The 17,440-nt window shown below is 33.2% G+C and overlaps 1 protein-coding gene and 1 pseudogene across 1 annotated transcript; both read right to left on the reverse strand.

Annotated features, from left to right (window-relative positions):
* Positions 1-11,517: 11,517 nt before the first annotated feature.
* Positions 11,518-13,341, reverse strand: LOC120079140 (ethylene-responsive transcription factor 3-like; annotated as a pseudogene).
* A 547-nt stretch (positions 13,342-13,888) lies between these two features.
* On the reverse strand, positions 13,889-15,911 carry LOC120079457 (uncharacterized). Its single transcript, XM_039033648.2, has 5 exons — positions 15,555-15,911; positions 15,281-15,370; positions 15,099-15,195; positions 14,692-14,977; positions 13,889-14,057 (listed from the first exon to the last, which is right to left on the reverse strand). Exons 1-4 carry the CDS (start codon positions 15,793-15,795, stop codon positions 14,839-14,841), a joined length of 567 nt encoding a protein of 188 aa, XP_038889576.2. The 5' UTR covers positions 15,796-15,911; the 3' UTR covers positions 13,889-14,057; positions 14,692-14,838.
* Between the last annotated feature and the right edge of the window lie 1,529 nt (positions 15,912-17,440).

Raw genomic sequence — 17,440 nt, forward strand, 5'->3', positions numbered from 1 at the left:
TTATATACCAGTTGAGTTTGTAACCTAGGTTTTATATAAGTTTTAACAATTAAAACAGGTGGTCAACCTACGTGATCATGCAACTGTTGTTTATGGATTTTAAATATCTAACCCAATTTTATAACAACTTATAAAATTTTAGACATGCTATTCATCCATAACATACATGAGACATTCAAATTTAATATAACATTTATATTAAATACGAGAAACCCTAACATGCATACTATATATTATAACAATTATAATATACTTTCAATACATGTTACATGCTTCCTATGGTGGGATTTTAAATCTAAATGGCATACTATATGCACAAACAAGATTTATTTAATTATAACATACATCAAATACATAAATACAGACTGATATGGTTTTAGTTTTGGCAAAAACAAGCAAACAGAAGCCTAACTATTACAAAACAACTTTCGAACTACTCCAAAATGAACTCAAGTAGCTTGAACCGGACTCGAACTGTCTGAATCGAACTAGCCAAATCTGAACCGAACCAGCCAAGAACCATTCGAAGCTGAATCGGACCAGACCACAAGAGAACCAGTTGAACTGGTAGCCCTCGCACATGTTCAACATCTCGCTAAGTCTCATCGTTTAACAATAACGACCATCGTCTTGCATTTTGCCTGATCGTTTAGTAAATGCTTGATCATTTATCAAAGCTACATGATCATGTAGTATTTTACTTCTATCGCATAGTGTCATCGTCTAGTGCCGAAGGAAGCTACACGATCGCTTAGTATCTCACACTATCGCGCAGATCCATCATTTAGCACGGACAATTTACTACATCATCGCTTAGCTCGCATGAAGCTGATCGTTTAGCACGTGCAAAAGGCAAACGATTGTTTAGTGCCATCGCATAACATTCAACGCATTGCCCGCTGCCGCGCAAAGGTATGCGATCACGTAGTGCTATCACATACCAACTCGACGTATCACTTAGCTACCACATAGAGGTAAACTATCACGTAGTGCTATCGCATAGCAACTCAACGCATCGTTTAGCTCTCGATCCAAGATAAACGATCGTAGTAAGGGATCACTCAAGGCTATCATATAGCTCTTCATTGCATCAGTTAGTTCTATCGTATAGAACCAAACGATTGCTTAACACCATCGTCTAACACTTCATGTCATCGTTTAGTATCCGTCGTAGCTAAACGATTGCTTAGCTCCACCGTATATAACATCATCGTGTCGTTCAGCATCGTAGGTAAGCAATTTCTTTAGTTCCATCACATAGAAACTTCAACGCATCGCTTAACACTTCGTCTACACGATCGCTTAGCTCCGCATCTAAAGGATCGCTCAGTGCTATCGCGTAGCACTTCATTGCATCGCTTAGCGCCCATCATTGCTAAATGATCGCATAGTACCATCGTATAGTAAATTCAACGTATTGTTTAGTTCCGACGCCAAAGCTTAACGATCGCTTAATGCTATCGTATAGCAAATTGAATGCATCGTTTAGCTCCTGTAGGTACACGATCGTTTGGCGTTCAACATCACAACGACCAACGCCCATTGCTATACGATCGTCTAACTTTTTTTCACATCGTCTAAAACATGAAGCTAAACGATCGTTTAGCTACTGAAGCTCAACGACGATAAGAACAGAGGCTGATTTTCTGGAACTGCAACTCGGACACTTCGCTTGTTTCTTCAATTTACAACTTAATTTCAACTCTAATGACTCCAAATAAATTACAGACTCTTGGAAACATATTAAAGCTCATCAAGCAAGAGCCAATTATAAATTTAAATGAGAAATTAAAGAGAATTAAATAGCCAAAACTCATAAAACCATATCAGTGCACCAATTTTATATTTCTCATATAAAACACCCACCAAACCAAAATTAAACCGAATTGAATGCTTATTTGATTCTCTAATACCAAATTTAGGATTGTATCAACAGTAATGGAAGCTCAAGGATCATCTAAGCACTCAAATTCACTAATTTTGGCAAAATATAAAGCATGCTTTTGCAGGAAAAAATGGGTTTCAAGACAAACCTCTTGTAGAACTTATTTAAAGCTCCTTCACCAGCTGCTATCTTCTCCAAATCTTGTTGTAGACCACCTCTAGATCTTCCTCACTATTCTCTTGGTATTCTAGATTGAGTTGTGGGACTTAAAACAAGCTTGAATCAAGGGTAGAAGAAGAAAAGCTCACTATAGAAAAACAGCTTGAAGAACTTTTTCTTCAAACCAGTTTTTCTCTTCAAATCTTTATAGATTGTATGCCCGATTTTCACTCCAATCTTTTTATTATATTATAGATCAACATGCAAAGAAAAGATTTGCATGAGTTGCAGCTCATGCTTGGAGAAGACAAGGTCAAGATATTGCTTCACGTGTGAACTACTTAGGTAATGGATAATGGAAAAACTCTTTTTTCCATTTTGTGTTTTTAGTTTTCCAATTTTCAATTTTATCTAAAAATCAAATTTTGATTTTATAAAATCTATTTTGATTTTAAAAATAAAAATTTAATTAATTTTATAAATTAATTATTAAATAAAACTTAATTGATTTAATATCAAATATTAAATTAAGTTCAACACATATCCATCTTTATATATTTAAACCATATTTAAATATATAAATTCTCCTATTCCATTTAATTCTAAAATTAAACATATATATAATTATTAAATCCCTTAATTTGAACGTTTCAAATTAACTTATCACGCTATTCTAGAGCTAGTCCGTTACGAGCGAGTAGGGGGACCTCGTGGACCTACAGATCATGGGCTCCAACAATCCGAGATTAATTGGCTAAACTCATTATACCAAATTAATCCTCATTCGTTAACTAATGGGTCACTCCACTAAAGCTCATAGTTGCACTCCCCTCGCTATAGATATATTATGTCCACATGATTTAACCATAATCAACAATCGATCTTTCACAGGTTGTTCGTAATAACGGTTGGGTCAAATATTTGTTTTACCCCCGAGATTACATCTTATTCTTCAAGTCCCTACTGATCCTCTAATGAACAACTGGTTTGTGATCCAATCACTAAACCAAACTCTCTCAGCCAAGTGAGATGGTGGGGTCCCTTGTTTAAGACATGGATTCAGTACTTGAGAGAACAACGTTTCTCCTATCCCTAAATCGAGTAGGCGTGAACTCCGTCTTGCACCCTATGTCCCCAGCTATCTATTCGTTCTTACCCCTGGGAGTCTTATTGAGCCGACGCTGTTGAGTCAACCCTCAACTATGCAAATCTAAGGGCAATCCCAAATAAACAAGAGTTTATAGTTATCTTAGGATTAAGATCGAGTTACCTAGGTCATCTAGGCGAAATAGTTAGTCTTAAACAATAAACATCGTTATAAAGTAAGTGTGACTTATTTCTTGGTCCTGATCTTATGCAAAACTCATTGTATAGGACGCCCCCACTCCTCATGTCATCACATCGTATGTAGCACTTTACAACTCTTTGTAACAACTACAGAGTAGGCTGCATCCAATAGTGTTATCAGAATAAGGTATTCAACCTCATTCATATAGATCATTTTGACTATTTACTCGAACCTGATCCACTCTTATGTCTCTACATAAAGTTCAAGTACTCATACAATAGTAATGGGTCTTAGTTTATTGGATTTAGATTTTCATACAATTTATGAGATCAATAACAAGTATATTGATAATAGAAAATATTTATCATTTTACAAACTGTGAGTTTTTAGGACAAAAAACCCAACAGTCTTGCCTAAGTAACTTGGTCGCTCACACACTGCCTGCATTGGCCTTTACTACCCTCATGTAAGGTTGATCACATACTTCTTTACCAACCTTCGCTCACACGTTGCTTGCATTGGCCTTTACTACCTCATGTGAGGTTGATCACATACTTCTTTACCAACCTCAATCAACTCTAACTGACACAAGAGCCAGTTTAACTTCCTCTATGGCCTTCACCACACTTCATGGATCATACTTAGTTGTATTGTCCTCTTCTTGGACTTTTGGCCGCAGAACCTGAAATGACTTTGTCGCATAAAATTCTCTGGTTTCTTCTAAGCACTTGTTTTTCTTCATTCCACAAGAGAGCTTCATAACCCTACATTTAGGAAATTTCTACTCTTCTCTTGGCTCCACTACACACACAACATCCCTTTGCCCTAAACTCCCCAATTTTCTCTAAGTGTTGGTTGCCCATTAATCTATTCGAGCGCACTCTTCCTCAACACTTAGAATCTTTCCTTCATTTTAACCTTTACATACCAACACAATGAACCTTCCGTACGTTTCTACTTATACAACATCATAAGTACATACTTAAAAGAACTTAAATACATAATTAAGAAGACTTAAACATGATTAACTAGTAAAACAAGTTTAGAAGTTTACGTTATATGCAGATTCAAATATTTTTACGAAGTTTGATAACGATTTTAGAGAAAACAATGTGTCGGGTAAGTTGTTTGGAGTTCTAAAGTTAAATTTATGTTTTGAAATTATACCCTAAAGATTAGAGTTAAGTTTGATCATGTTTTGTATTAAAGGTTTTGAACCAAGATTACTCTAAGCCATGAAGAAGATAAATTGCCTGTTGTTTAGGCTCAATTTTGAGGTAAGTGGTGCTACTAGTGGAATGTTGATTCAACATGTCATTTGGTGTAATTGATTAGGTGAATTTATGATTGACAAGCATGTATACTAATTCAACATGAATTGTAATTTTATGTAAGACATGCATGAATGTGTTACATTAAATTTTGAACTTGATAAACTATGAAATAATTAGCTTTCTATGCACTTGGTATATGATGCAATTAGTCTGAAAAAGACACATGACACGATTATCTGAAAAGGCACATGACACGATTAACTTGGAATGATAAATGACATGATTTAGCCTGGATGGCACATGACACGCTTAATGTCATCTTTTCAAGATATTTTGAATGTTTTAATTAGAGCTATTTTGTGTAATAAGTTTAATCTTAAATATTTCTTTTTCATCGACGTTTTAGGGATCTTGAACTAACGATTTTTTGTTTGTTTGCTTTTCTTTTTGTTAGGTGGTTTAACATGTATTTTACATGGTTCACAATGAAATTTAGGTATGCTATTCAAAGATGTGTTTAGTTATTTTCTTGAGATTTGGATATTTGTTGAAAGATATATTGAGTTATTTCCTTTTTCTTTTGAAAAATGGAGTTAGCCTATAGGAAGATTTTATAGAATTGATCATGCACCTACTTCACAAAAAATATTTTGCAGATGTTCTAAATTTGAATTATATTTCATAACTAGATTTTTTTTCATAAATTTGGGACGATTTTAATGTTTTTGTACCTTCTCTCTCATATTTAATTTTAGTATATTTTATAACTAAAATAATAAAACATTCCCAACCGAATTTAGTATTAATTATTTAGAGTTTTTTTTTTTTTTTGAGAGCATTAATCACACAAAAGTTTGGTTGCAATTCCAATTCAATTCATATTAATTCAGATTTCAAAATAAGAAAAAAAAAATTGAAGAGCCGCAGTTGTATTCTTTCTAAAATGGTTTGCATTCCAAAATTCCCCAAAATAGTAAAACTTCCTTTTACTTCCAACCTTCAATAACTACACCCTTGCTTTACACCCTTGCTTCCCACCTTGAACAACAACATCCTTGACCCCGATCGAGTCGTCAAACGAAAGCAAGTATTTCAACAGGGAGACCTGCAATGACCGATTTTTCAATACTAGTACATTTAATTGATACTGCAAGCGCAAGCGTCGAGTAATGATATAATTTAAAACGGACAAGAAACTGAGTATCGTCGTTTAGAAAATTTGTTTCAGTTATTTTAGTTACTCTTCTAAATTTATTTAGGGGACCGGACTATGATGAAACTAATCTACATTAATCCTAGAAAGCAAATAAAAGATAAACAACTGGGATGAAATTAAACAAAGATACATCCTAGGATAATGACTTTGTTAATGAATTAACTAAGTTAATTGTTTAAACCTTAGGTTGATTAAAAGCTAACTATCCAAGTATCTTCTTACGAGCTCAACCCTTTCTTACTCCTAACCATTAATTTATCATCATGAAATTACTTAGTTAGAGCATAATTAAAATCTTTTGTGATTGATCTCTATTAACCTCTTATCATTTTCATGCATAATTGATTAACAATTTAACACGCTAGATCTAACCTAATGCACTCTCTCTCAAGCAAGACATCAAGTAAACATCATTCAAACAATGGTCAGTTATTCAAAACATTAAAAATATGCTCAAATAGTTGCGCATTCATCAAATCTAAGAAACAAACAAATTATTTTGCACAATTCATAACCAAATCATAAACCCCATAGACACAACTCAGTCATTCATGACTAGAGCACAAACATAGATATATCATATTGTATTCAAAATATAAAGATACGGAAAACAAAAGAGGGAAGAAGATGCATGCCAGGCTCTTGACTGTCGTCCTAAACTCGAAATCACCCTCCAACGGTCTCCTTAATCATTCACTCCTTTGAATGCTCGAAAATGCTGCCTCTACCAAGAACTTGGCTCTCGGTGTAGACCTAAACAAACCCTAACTCAACCTCTAAAATCAACCTCCTCTTTATGCTCTCGGGAGCCAAATATTTATAAAAACTATCACAATACCACATGTTGTTTACAAAATACCAAACGGATGCGAAAAAATTTTCAATAACGCCACGACGCTATCTCCTCCATTCTGTCAGCAGCATTATGCACGCTCTTTTTCGTGTTTTCACCTCTTTTCACATCTCATCTTGCCCTAGGTCAAAGTTTGACATATTCTAGAGGCATTTTTGTCTTTTCACACTCAAAGTAACTCGTTCTGGTCCAAATGCACGATTCTTACAAATTAAATATAAAAGGGCATCAATGAATACAAATTAATAATAAAACTAACAAAATTATAAGTCCAAGAAAGCACATATTAAGTGTTTTTCACCGCCCCAAGCATAAAATTGACTCAAAACCTCATTATATTCAAAATAAACATATTAGAGCCATTAGGTGAAACATTTCAATCGCACCCTATCGTTAAGAGATTTTAAGGCCAAATCTTTTCATCCTTTGCATGTGTGTGTTTGTGCAAGCCTTTACAATTAAGTCCTAACCAGTTAATCGTGATTTTAAATGAACCTCTCTAGTTTTCACCCTTCTTTGGTTTGATGAAACTTATTATAATTTCTTTAATCAATTGTGTTGCAAAAATACAACTAGATTGGTAATTTATTCTTTCCTCTTTTGTTTCCAGGCAAATGAAGAACTCCTCAAGACACACTACCTTCGTTTTGGCTTGTCCATATGAGTTTCATGAATGACTCCAACTATGAGCAGTGTCTCAATCACAGTGCCTAAACATACTCATTTCCTAAGCATAAAAAGGAAGGAGTAATCTTCTTTAAATTTATGCCTTTTGTTTGTTTTTTTGTTATTGTTTTTGTTTGTTTGTTTGTTTCTTTTTTTTTTTTTTTTTCTTTTTGACTTTTCTACTTCATCATTCTTTTCATAGTTATTCACTCAATCGAGTAAATAGATCTACAAAACTTATAGAGAATTTTCTAACTTATTTCAGGACCTTTCGAGGTGACAATCTAATTAATTCAAGTGAAAGCATGCTTTACTATTAGGAACCTAAAAGAAAATGGCTACATGCTCAAATATGCAAGAGACTCCAAGAAAGACTTAATGATAACTTAATTTAAGAATATATTATCCTATTTCCATAGTAGTTCATCAAATTTGTAAATCAGAATGAATAACAGGGAATCATCATCGACACATACTCAAAAAATTTCTCACTTAAATCACAACATCAAATTTCCCACTAAACAATTAAAAAAAATCAAATTTCAACCACTCAAAATTCACTTAATTAGCATGGATAACTCAACTTTTCTTATATAACATGCATAGAGGATAAAAATTGAAAAACAAACAAAAATATGCAGTACGTCCCCCACCCCAAACTTAGAAACATACATTGTCCTTAATGCAATACAATAAAATAAAGCATAGAGAGTAAACAAAACTAGCCTGATTAGTGATGTGATCCGCGTGTGTCAAGTTTGCGAACTACTAGTTTATTTGAGGGTTCCTATAAGGCAGAGACTCAAAATATATAAGATTAAACACAAGAAGAGCTAAGCTAAAACAAAAATAAATAATTGAAATAATATAAAAGCAAGTAAAACATGGGTTTCCTTCCAAGAAGTGTTGAGTTTAATGTCTTGAGTTAGGCAACAAGGGAGATTGTACTTCAAGGCACGTAAAAATTCTCTAATTTTCATGCCCATTCTTACTCGAGTCAATATAACCTACAAATTCTTATAGGCTCGATCTCTTTTTAAGGACACCTAAAATCAAAATAGCATATGGAAAATAAAAAGATCAAAAATTAAAAACAGATTCATATTTACAAGGCTCATAAGAGTAAGGGAGAGCAAGATTAATAATGGGAAAGCTCTCAAAAGATGGAAAACTAGGCTTTTCAATCTCAAGCTTAATCACTTGAACTTCCTCATCTAATTTAGGCAAAATTTCTCTCTCAATCACAAACTTGCTCTTGATATGACTCTAATTTCTCCAACTCATCCATCTCCATCAAAATACGGAATATTGGACCTCCCTATCTCAATAGCATTGGAAAAATTCTCCTCATGCGATGCTCTAATTGTGTCAGCTATCAGACTAAGTTGATCTCCTATACGTCTAAGGGCTTGCCTCATTCTCTACCACTTGAGCTTCTATCTTATCCAACCTATCCATCTCAGACATGCAAAACCTTCCAAACTTGGACTCTAAGATATACTCTTTTAATTGGTCTTCTAAGGAAGGTTTCTCCTCTATTTGGATTAGATGGACATAATAGCTCTTATGGTCATGAGAATGATAACTGACGTGATAAGGATAAAGGTTGAAAGACATTGGTAGTGATGGTGTTGGACCTAAGCTGGGTTAGTAAAATGCATAAGGTCATCCAAATTATAATAAGACATAATTAATCATGCAAACACCACAAAAAAAACAACAAAAAAAGGCTCACAAAAGCAAAATAAAAATAACAAAACAAAATAAAATAAACTATTTTACACCCCAAATTAGGATCAGTTAAATCTCATAAATAATAAAATAAATCAAAATACAATTTTCTAGCAGCGATACCAAAAACTTGATATACAAAAGCGTGTGTGTTGAATGATAATATAGTTTTAAATGGTCAAGAGACTGAGTATTGTCCTTTGAAAAATTAGTTTTGATTCTTTAGCTACTTAGAAATTCTTCTAATTTTATTTAGGGGTCCGGACTATGATGAAATTAGTCTACTTTAATTTTAGAAAGAAAATAAAAGATAAACAATCAGGGTGAAACTAAACAAGACACGTTCTAGGGCAATGACTTCGTTAATGGATTAACCAAATTAATTGTTTAAGCCTTAGATTGATACTATATAGTCCTAGAAGTCTTATATCCAAGTATCATCTTTCGAACTCAAACCTTTCCGACTCCTAACCACTAACTCATCATCATGCAATTAATTAATTAGAAGTAACATTAAAATCCTTCATTAGTGATCTCTATAAACCTCTTATTATTTTCATGCATGATTGATTAACCGTTTAACATTCTAGACCTAACTTAATGCGCTCTCTCTTAAGCAAGACATCAAGTAAATATCATTCAAACAATGATCAAGTTATTTAAAAGCATTAAGATTAGACATGCTAAAATAGTCATGCATTCATCAAATCTAAGAAACAATCAAATTAGCTTGCACAATCCATAACCAAATCATAAACCCTAAAGACACAACTCAACCATTCATTGCCATAGCACAAATATAGACAATTCATAATGTATCGAAAATACACCAAAGCAGAAAACTAAAGAGAGAAGGAGATACAAGTCAGGTTCTTGACTTTCATCCTCAAACTCGAAATCACTCTCCAATAGTCTCTTCAATCATCCACTTCTTTGAAAGCTTCAAAATGTCATCTCTACCCATAACTCGGCTCCCGGTGGAGGCTTAAACAAGTCCTAACTCGACCTCTAAAATCATTCTCTCCTTTATGCTCTCGACAACCAAATATTTATAAAAATGATGCAACGTTGTGACGCTGTTTGAAAAAAAACCAAACGAATGCGCCAACATTTTCAGTAACACTGTAGCGCTCTTCTGTTTCCTCTATTATGTTTGCAGCGCACCGTGCACATTCTTTTCTGTATTTTTTTCACCTATTTTCACATCTCATCTTGCTCTAGATCAAAGTTTGACTTATTATAGGAGTATTTTTGTCTTTTCACACTCAAAATAGCTCGTTCTGATCCAAATACATGATTCCTACAAATTAAATATAAAAGAGCATCAACCAACACAAATGGATAATAAAACTTACAAAATTATAAGCCCAAGAAATTTCTTTTTTGAGTGCTTTTCATTAACCACCGACTTCTGCATTTTTTTTCGTAAACAAAACCCTCTTTTCTTTCTTTTTTTTTTTTAAACGAAAACTGCAATTTATAATTTGATTGTAAAAATAGGAAAAAGAGGGTCTGTATATGTTGTGGATTATATATATACTTGTATTAGTACATAAAACAAAGTATATAAATTTATTATTGTTTTAGTTCTTAAACATTCATCCCATGTGTAGTATTCATATTGTAGTTCCTGTTTTATGGATTTACATATAATATATGCCAATTGTGGACTCTATATTCGAATATTTTAATATGTTATGTACTATATATCGTATAACATGTTCAATAATACACAATATACATATATGTAAGACATATCTCTGTCAACATGACGATATATTTTCTAAGACATATTTGCTCGATGTCTATATACTATAAGAATGTAGTACATAGTATATATACAAAGTTTATTTCAATATTTTGTTTTCAATTTTAAATATGTATGCGTTTCTTTAAAAAAATATGAGGACGTCATTTATCTTATCTTATGATCTAATTTATCATGTGTTAGCATTATTATTATATAATATGAGGTATATATCTGCAAAATAACATACATGTGTATATGTGACAAAATACGAGGAAGATATATCTTAATATGGTGTATATATTACATAACTTACCTAAAACCTATATTTGTTCTAATTACATTTGATATAAACATTGTATATATTTGAAACAAGTCTCGTACATATACACATAAAAAAGAAATGCATATAAACCGCATTCATGTGTTGCGATATCTAACGATATATTTAGTCTAAGAAAATATGTTTCTCAAGTGCACGAACATGACAATTTTTATAATATACCATCTTATACAAGATTACATCTAATATACAAAGTAATATACTCTATCTATTTGTATGAATAAATAAACTATGATATGTTTCTTCGGTGCATGAACATGACAATTTTTACAAGGGAATTACCATGGATAGCAAAATAAAATTACGATTTAGCACCCATGTCATCAACTTTTTAAATGTTAAAAATATGCCAATATCTTTTAAAGGACTAAAATCACGTTATTATTAAGACTGGATTTCTGATATTTTATTTTTTATTCCAAAATTACCCTTATAATTAGATTCAGTCGTCTTCTCTCCCGTTCTTCATTCCCTCCTCAAAACCAAACTCTCCCACGAAACAGTCTTTGAACAATCTCTGGGAAGTCGACCAGAGTTGCTTGGCCTGGCTCGACAATCAACCGCCGGTGGTTAAAGGCACAATGTAGCACATCGAAGATCATCGGCGCTAAATCAAGAAGATCGGAAGGTGGAATGTTGAGATGGAAAGGCAGAGGAGGTTTCAAAGGAACGACGGCGGAGGAAGCGATGTCGTTACCGTGCCGATAATGGCGGATGAGGAATCGCAATCGCTATGGAAATCCTCCGGGAGAAGCGGCGGAGTGCGTAGGTAACGGTGAGAGGGAGAAGTGGTCGTAGTAACGGCGGGAGAAGGAGGGCGAGGGCCACTGAAGGATTCAACGGTGGAGCTCAAACTACTGGAAGTAGGTCTAATCAAAATCGGGGATTGGGGAAGGGATCTGGAGCGTTGACGGGACGACGAGGGTAGGGAGGAGGATAATCGAAAAACGACGTCGGTTTAGGGAAAAGGAAATTGGTTTTAGCTTTAGGGCCGGAGAGAGTTATGGCGGCGTTGTCGCAAGCATGGGTGGTGTCTTCGGCAGAATCGAAGGTGCCTACCCTACTCTTGTATATCTACAAACAAATCATTATGAAGGATTTGTGCGATAGAGAAAGTGTAGCAAAAATGGTGAGTTATGGTGAATAGAAAACAAAAATCTAACAAGATACGAAAATACTCCGTGTATGTATGTATATTAGAGTAGACGGTAGGAAAGAAGTAAAAAATGAATATTGAATAATAAATTTGAGAATGAAGCGGGTATAAATCATGATTTAAATAGTGAGAGAGAAGGGAAAAATGGAGATTTAATTTTTTTATGTTATTATCATTTTTAATTTATTTTGTTTTGGATTGCTAATTTAAGTAAACTTTTATGTTTGGAAGTGATTTTAAAATGGTTGAAATCACTTTTTTTTTTTATTTTCAAAATCACCCTGAAATATGTTTAATCCTTCAAAAGTAATTTTGACGATATGAAATTTGCATTTAGAAGTGCAAAATTAAAAACTAAATTGATTTTGAGTAATTAAAAGTGTATTTTCGAGTGATTTTAAAAATTAAAAAAAAATGATTTTTGATGATTTTAAAATCACTTCTAAATATACACTAAAATAAAATGGATCGTGGGTTGGGCTTTTTAAGTGGTTGGGCTTAGATTTGAAAAAAAACAATTGGCCTATGTATCCTTCATGGAAGCAGATATGTGTATCTGAAAATTAAAAATAAAAATAAAAAAAAATAATCAGATACTTCAAATCTCGTGTTGCACAATCAATTAGAAGTATCTGTGCTTCCTAGACAGGAATTCATGAGATCGGTGAGTGATATTTATCATTTTTATAATTCATAAGTGTTTAGTACTTATCATCCTATCTTTCCATGTCCAATTTTCTATTATATTAATATGATTTTGCTTGTGATTGTAAGAGTTCGTGGAGTGTAAATTCATTGATAAGGGTCTGATTTGGGTTTCCTTAATTCACATTTTGGCTTAATATTGAGTAGTACTTACATTGTGATTATTTATTTTATTTTTCATTTGATTGTTATTTGATTTCTATCTACCATTTTTGTAATTATATACTTATATAATTGCTATTTGATTTCCATTTGACAAAAGTGATACCTAATTAGATGATACCCAATGGGTTGTACCTTATTATAATAAGATATCATTAGCAATCAATATCAAATAATAATTAGGCAACAATTAGATAGTAAATCAACACATCATTAGTAATCACAATACATGATAACAATAAGTTAATAATTAGATAACAATTAGTATCAAAGAATAATCCTTATCAAATAGTAACTGATATCTTTAAGTATTAGTATGAAATAGTAATTAAAACAATTATCAAATAACAATTGGTATCATTAATAATCACACAACAATCAAATAGCAATCAGTAACCAATAATAATCAAACAGTCATATAGCAATTGATATTGCTGAAAATTAGTATCAAATAGTAATTAGATAATAATCAGGATTATTGACAATTAGTATTAAGTAGCAATCAAACAATAGTTACATAACAATTAGTATCATTGATAACCAATATTAAAGTAATCAAACAACCATCAAATAACATATCATTGACAACTAGATAATAATTAATATCAAATAGCAATCAAATAACAAATCAGTATAAGATAATAATTTGATAACAATCTGTATCAAATAGCAATCAAACAGTAATCAGAGAGTAATCAATCAGTAATCAAATAGCATTCTGTATCATTAAGCATAAATGTTAAATAGTAATCCAACAACAGGTATTACTAATAATTAGATAACAATCAAACTAAACTTCCATGCTTAAACTATTAAGGGAGGAGAAGAAGAATCAATCACCATGATTCTCTTTTGATGATGTATATCTGTCGCTGTAAAAAAAAAGATGGGAAGTGAAAAATAGAGTTGAAATGACAAAATGTGTAAAAGTAAAAGAGAAGAACTAAATCAAGTAATCGAAAGTGAAGTAAAAATCAAATAATAATTTATATAATCAGCAATTAGTATCAAATAGTAATCAAACAGCAATCAGATAACAGTCTATATTCTTAGCAATCGTAGAACAATCAATATCAAATAAAATTCAGATAGTAATCACATAGCAATCAAATAGCAATCAAGTAGCAATCAAATACCATTCACTCGAATGCATTTTTGACTTTTCAATTTCAATGACTCATTTAAATTGGACTGGAGTGACCGATTTTGTTGTTTTTGTAAAATTAAAAAATGGTAAAAACGTAGGTACAAACGTACAAGACTCGAACAACATAAAAACATGAGGATGAAAAAAATGAAAAAAAGTCATGTAAAAAACCACTGAGACAATGATGCACAATCATAGATGAAAAAAAATGGAATTTCGAGGTGAATGGAAAAATAAACCAAATCTCCTAGCACAAAAGTTTATAGAAAATCATAAGATTGGAACCTAGTTGACTGTTGAGAAGTGAACCTTTATGAACATAATGATGAAAAAACTTATACTCAGTAGAAAGTAGAGACCTCATTCTGTTTCAATTGCTTTACTCTGCTAATCCTTCCTTGTGATGAATGTGAAACAACAACATTAAAATTGTTTGCTCTGAATCCCAAAGCTCCAATAGATCACCATGAAATAGAGAATTAGGGCAAATTCATAGTTCTGTTCAATTAATCCACTCCAGCTTTTTGCTTCAACATTGAGATGAAATTGTCCCTCTCCTCCGGCGACATCCCCTCTGCCGAGCAATCTCCGACTCCCCATTCAGCACCACGGATGCAATATTTCTCAATAATTTTCTGACGGTTCCTGAAGTTTTGCACCCAACAACAGAGAAAACACGATTTCCATCAGTTCAAACCGTTCATTTGTTAACCAAATTTGTGATGAAACCTGAAAAAAGAGAAACCCTAGCAAATTCTTGTTTTACTTTTCCTTGTTCATCTTCGATCGCTCCAGAAGTTCCTTCAGCAGTGGAGATGATTTGAATCTAGCATCAGCTTCCGCGTATTTCTTCTGGTTTTCTTCTGCAAATCAGTTTCAGAAGTTAGGTTTTATTGAAGAATTGAAGCGTTTTTCCTCCTCTTCAAATGAATTTGAAATTAATCGAACCATTGAAGCGATTGAGAAAATCGATTTGAGGCAATTCCGGCCCCGGAACCGATTCGATTCCTGAGAATCCTGATAGAAATCCGGCATTCGCTGCATATTATCAGTTAATTAATCAGCTTCAGATTCCAAATAACGCGAATCGATTCTTGAATTTACCGAATATCCAGAATTACAAAAAGGAAAAAAAATCGACACCGTACAAAATTGTGGATAAGATTGTAAACAACAGATTTCGAAACAACTGGTGACGAATACAATAATGCAATGTTAAAACCTGGAGTCGGCCACATGAGAAGGGAAATGGAGGCGGCCAATGCGATGGATTTTTTAAGAAGTGGAGAGCTGGACGAAGAAGCCGACAAAGACGGAGAGGTTAGAGAAGTTGGAGGTTTGTCCATGGAAATGAATCGGACATTGTTGTTGTGAAGGTTTGAAGAAATTTCAGAAGGCTGAAAGGTTGAGGATGGAATTCGCGCAAAAGGTTGGGGAAGAAGGGGAAGGGATGAGGAACCCATTGTCGCTCTGTTCTTCCTCCCTCCACTAAACGGGGGATTTCAAAATGAATGAATAATTTAATATTTGGTTTGATAATGGTAAACCATGGTAGAGTTTTCACGTCCAAGTCCAAATTAACTAAACCTGGGTTGACATTATTATTATTATTATTGTGCACAACAATTATGGAGTCGGAGATTGAATGTCACACCCTCCCCCGGATTACCTCTTAACCTGAAAGGAGATGTGACGACAGCAGTTACCAACCCTTTTGCTGGCACCTATGATAGAGCTCGAAGCCTACGTCGTTAATAAGTCTCAAACTTGATCAAAAGAAAATTTGTAGTGACAGAACTACTCCTATCACTACTAAAATGTAGCAACAGTGGTGATTTGTTTCGTTAAGTTAATTTCCTAACTAGAGCGATAAATGAGGGGGTTTGTGTGGAAGAGATAAATGCGTGAAATTGAAATAAAAATTGGTAAATGTAATCTTGAATATGAGTTTATCTAATTTCTAGAGCAAGAGAGAGTTTCCTATGCAATTTCTTTCATTAGGCATTAATTAATTACACCGAATCTGTTAACCCTTCAACCTATTAGAAAATTTAATAGCTCAATTAGCCAAATTCGATATTAAACCAAATTAGCCCTAATTCAATTTGGGAGCTTTGATTTATATGGGTGCGAGTAACCAAATCGCCGACTCAAACTTACCACTTTGGGGATTTGTTTGATTAGGGAACTAGGAACTCAGCTACACAAGATAGAATTCACTTATTCCCCGAAGTAGGGGTAAGTAGATAGATTGCTCCTTTAAAGGTTGATTCCGAGACTTGAATGATGTGGCACCACACACCTTTTCATGGCATGAGAGATGTCCACACATAGTAGGACTATGTTGTATTGTTCATTAGAGGGGTCAGTAGAAATTAAGGAGTTAGATGTAACTACAAGGGCAAAACGGTAAATTGGCCCAGTTGTACTTACGAGCATCTATGAAGGGTTATCACACTATTGATTGGTTATATCCAATTGATACAAATATATATGTGGTGAGAAGTGTGCAACTATAGGTTTTTTGTGGAATGTCTGACAGTTAACGGATGGTGAATCTCGTGGCTAAAGAGTTTAGTCAGCTATTCACGTACCGTTGGAGCTTTGAGCCATAGGTTCATAAGGTCCCCTTGGTAGCTCAATGGATTCAAATTGAGAATCAATTTTTGAGTCAGTTTGAAGTGTTCAAATTGACAAGAAGGAGTTCGATTATATATGATATGATTGAACTGGTCAATTATATATGATATGGTTGACATGATGTATGAGATACACTAATTGGAGGGAAATGATATAAATATGATTTATATCTAGTGGAGGAGAAAAATGACTATGGTTTTTATGTTGCATATGATATGATATTAAACTATAGGTTATAAATATAATATGATTATATTTATTTTTTAATTAAACAATTATGAGATAATTGTTGGCGGTTTTTTCTCCGTAACCAAATGAGATAGTGGGAGGTTGCAATCAGTTTTCATAATTGAAGGATAAAATGAAAATGGTTTTCATTTTGCAAGAGATCAGATAATCACTTCACGTTTTAGTACACTGCCCATCGCCTAGCAAACGAGAGCATAAACGATAGCTCAAAGTTTACTA

This window comes from Benincasa hispida, chromosome 6, assembly GCF_027475165.1.
Source record: "Benincasa hispida cultivar pf3 chromosome 6, pf3_genome.v1.1, whole genome shotgun sequence".
Lineage (NCBI taxonomy): Eukaryota > Viridiplantae > Streptophyta > Magnoliopsida > Cucurbitales > Cucurbitaceae > Benincasa > Benincasa hispida.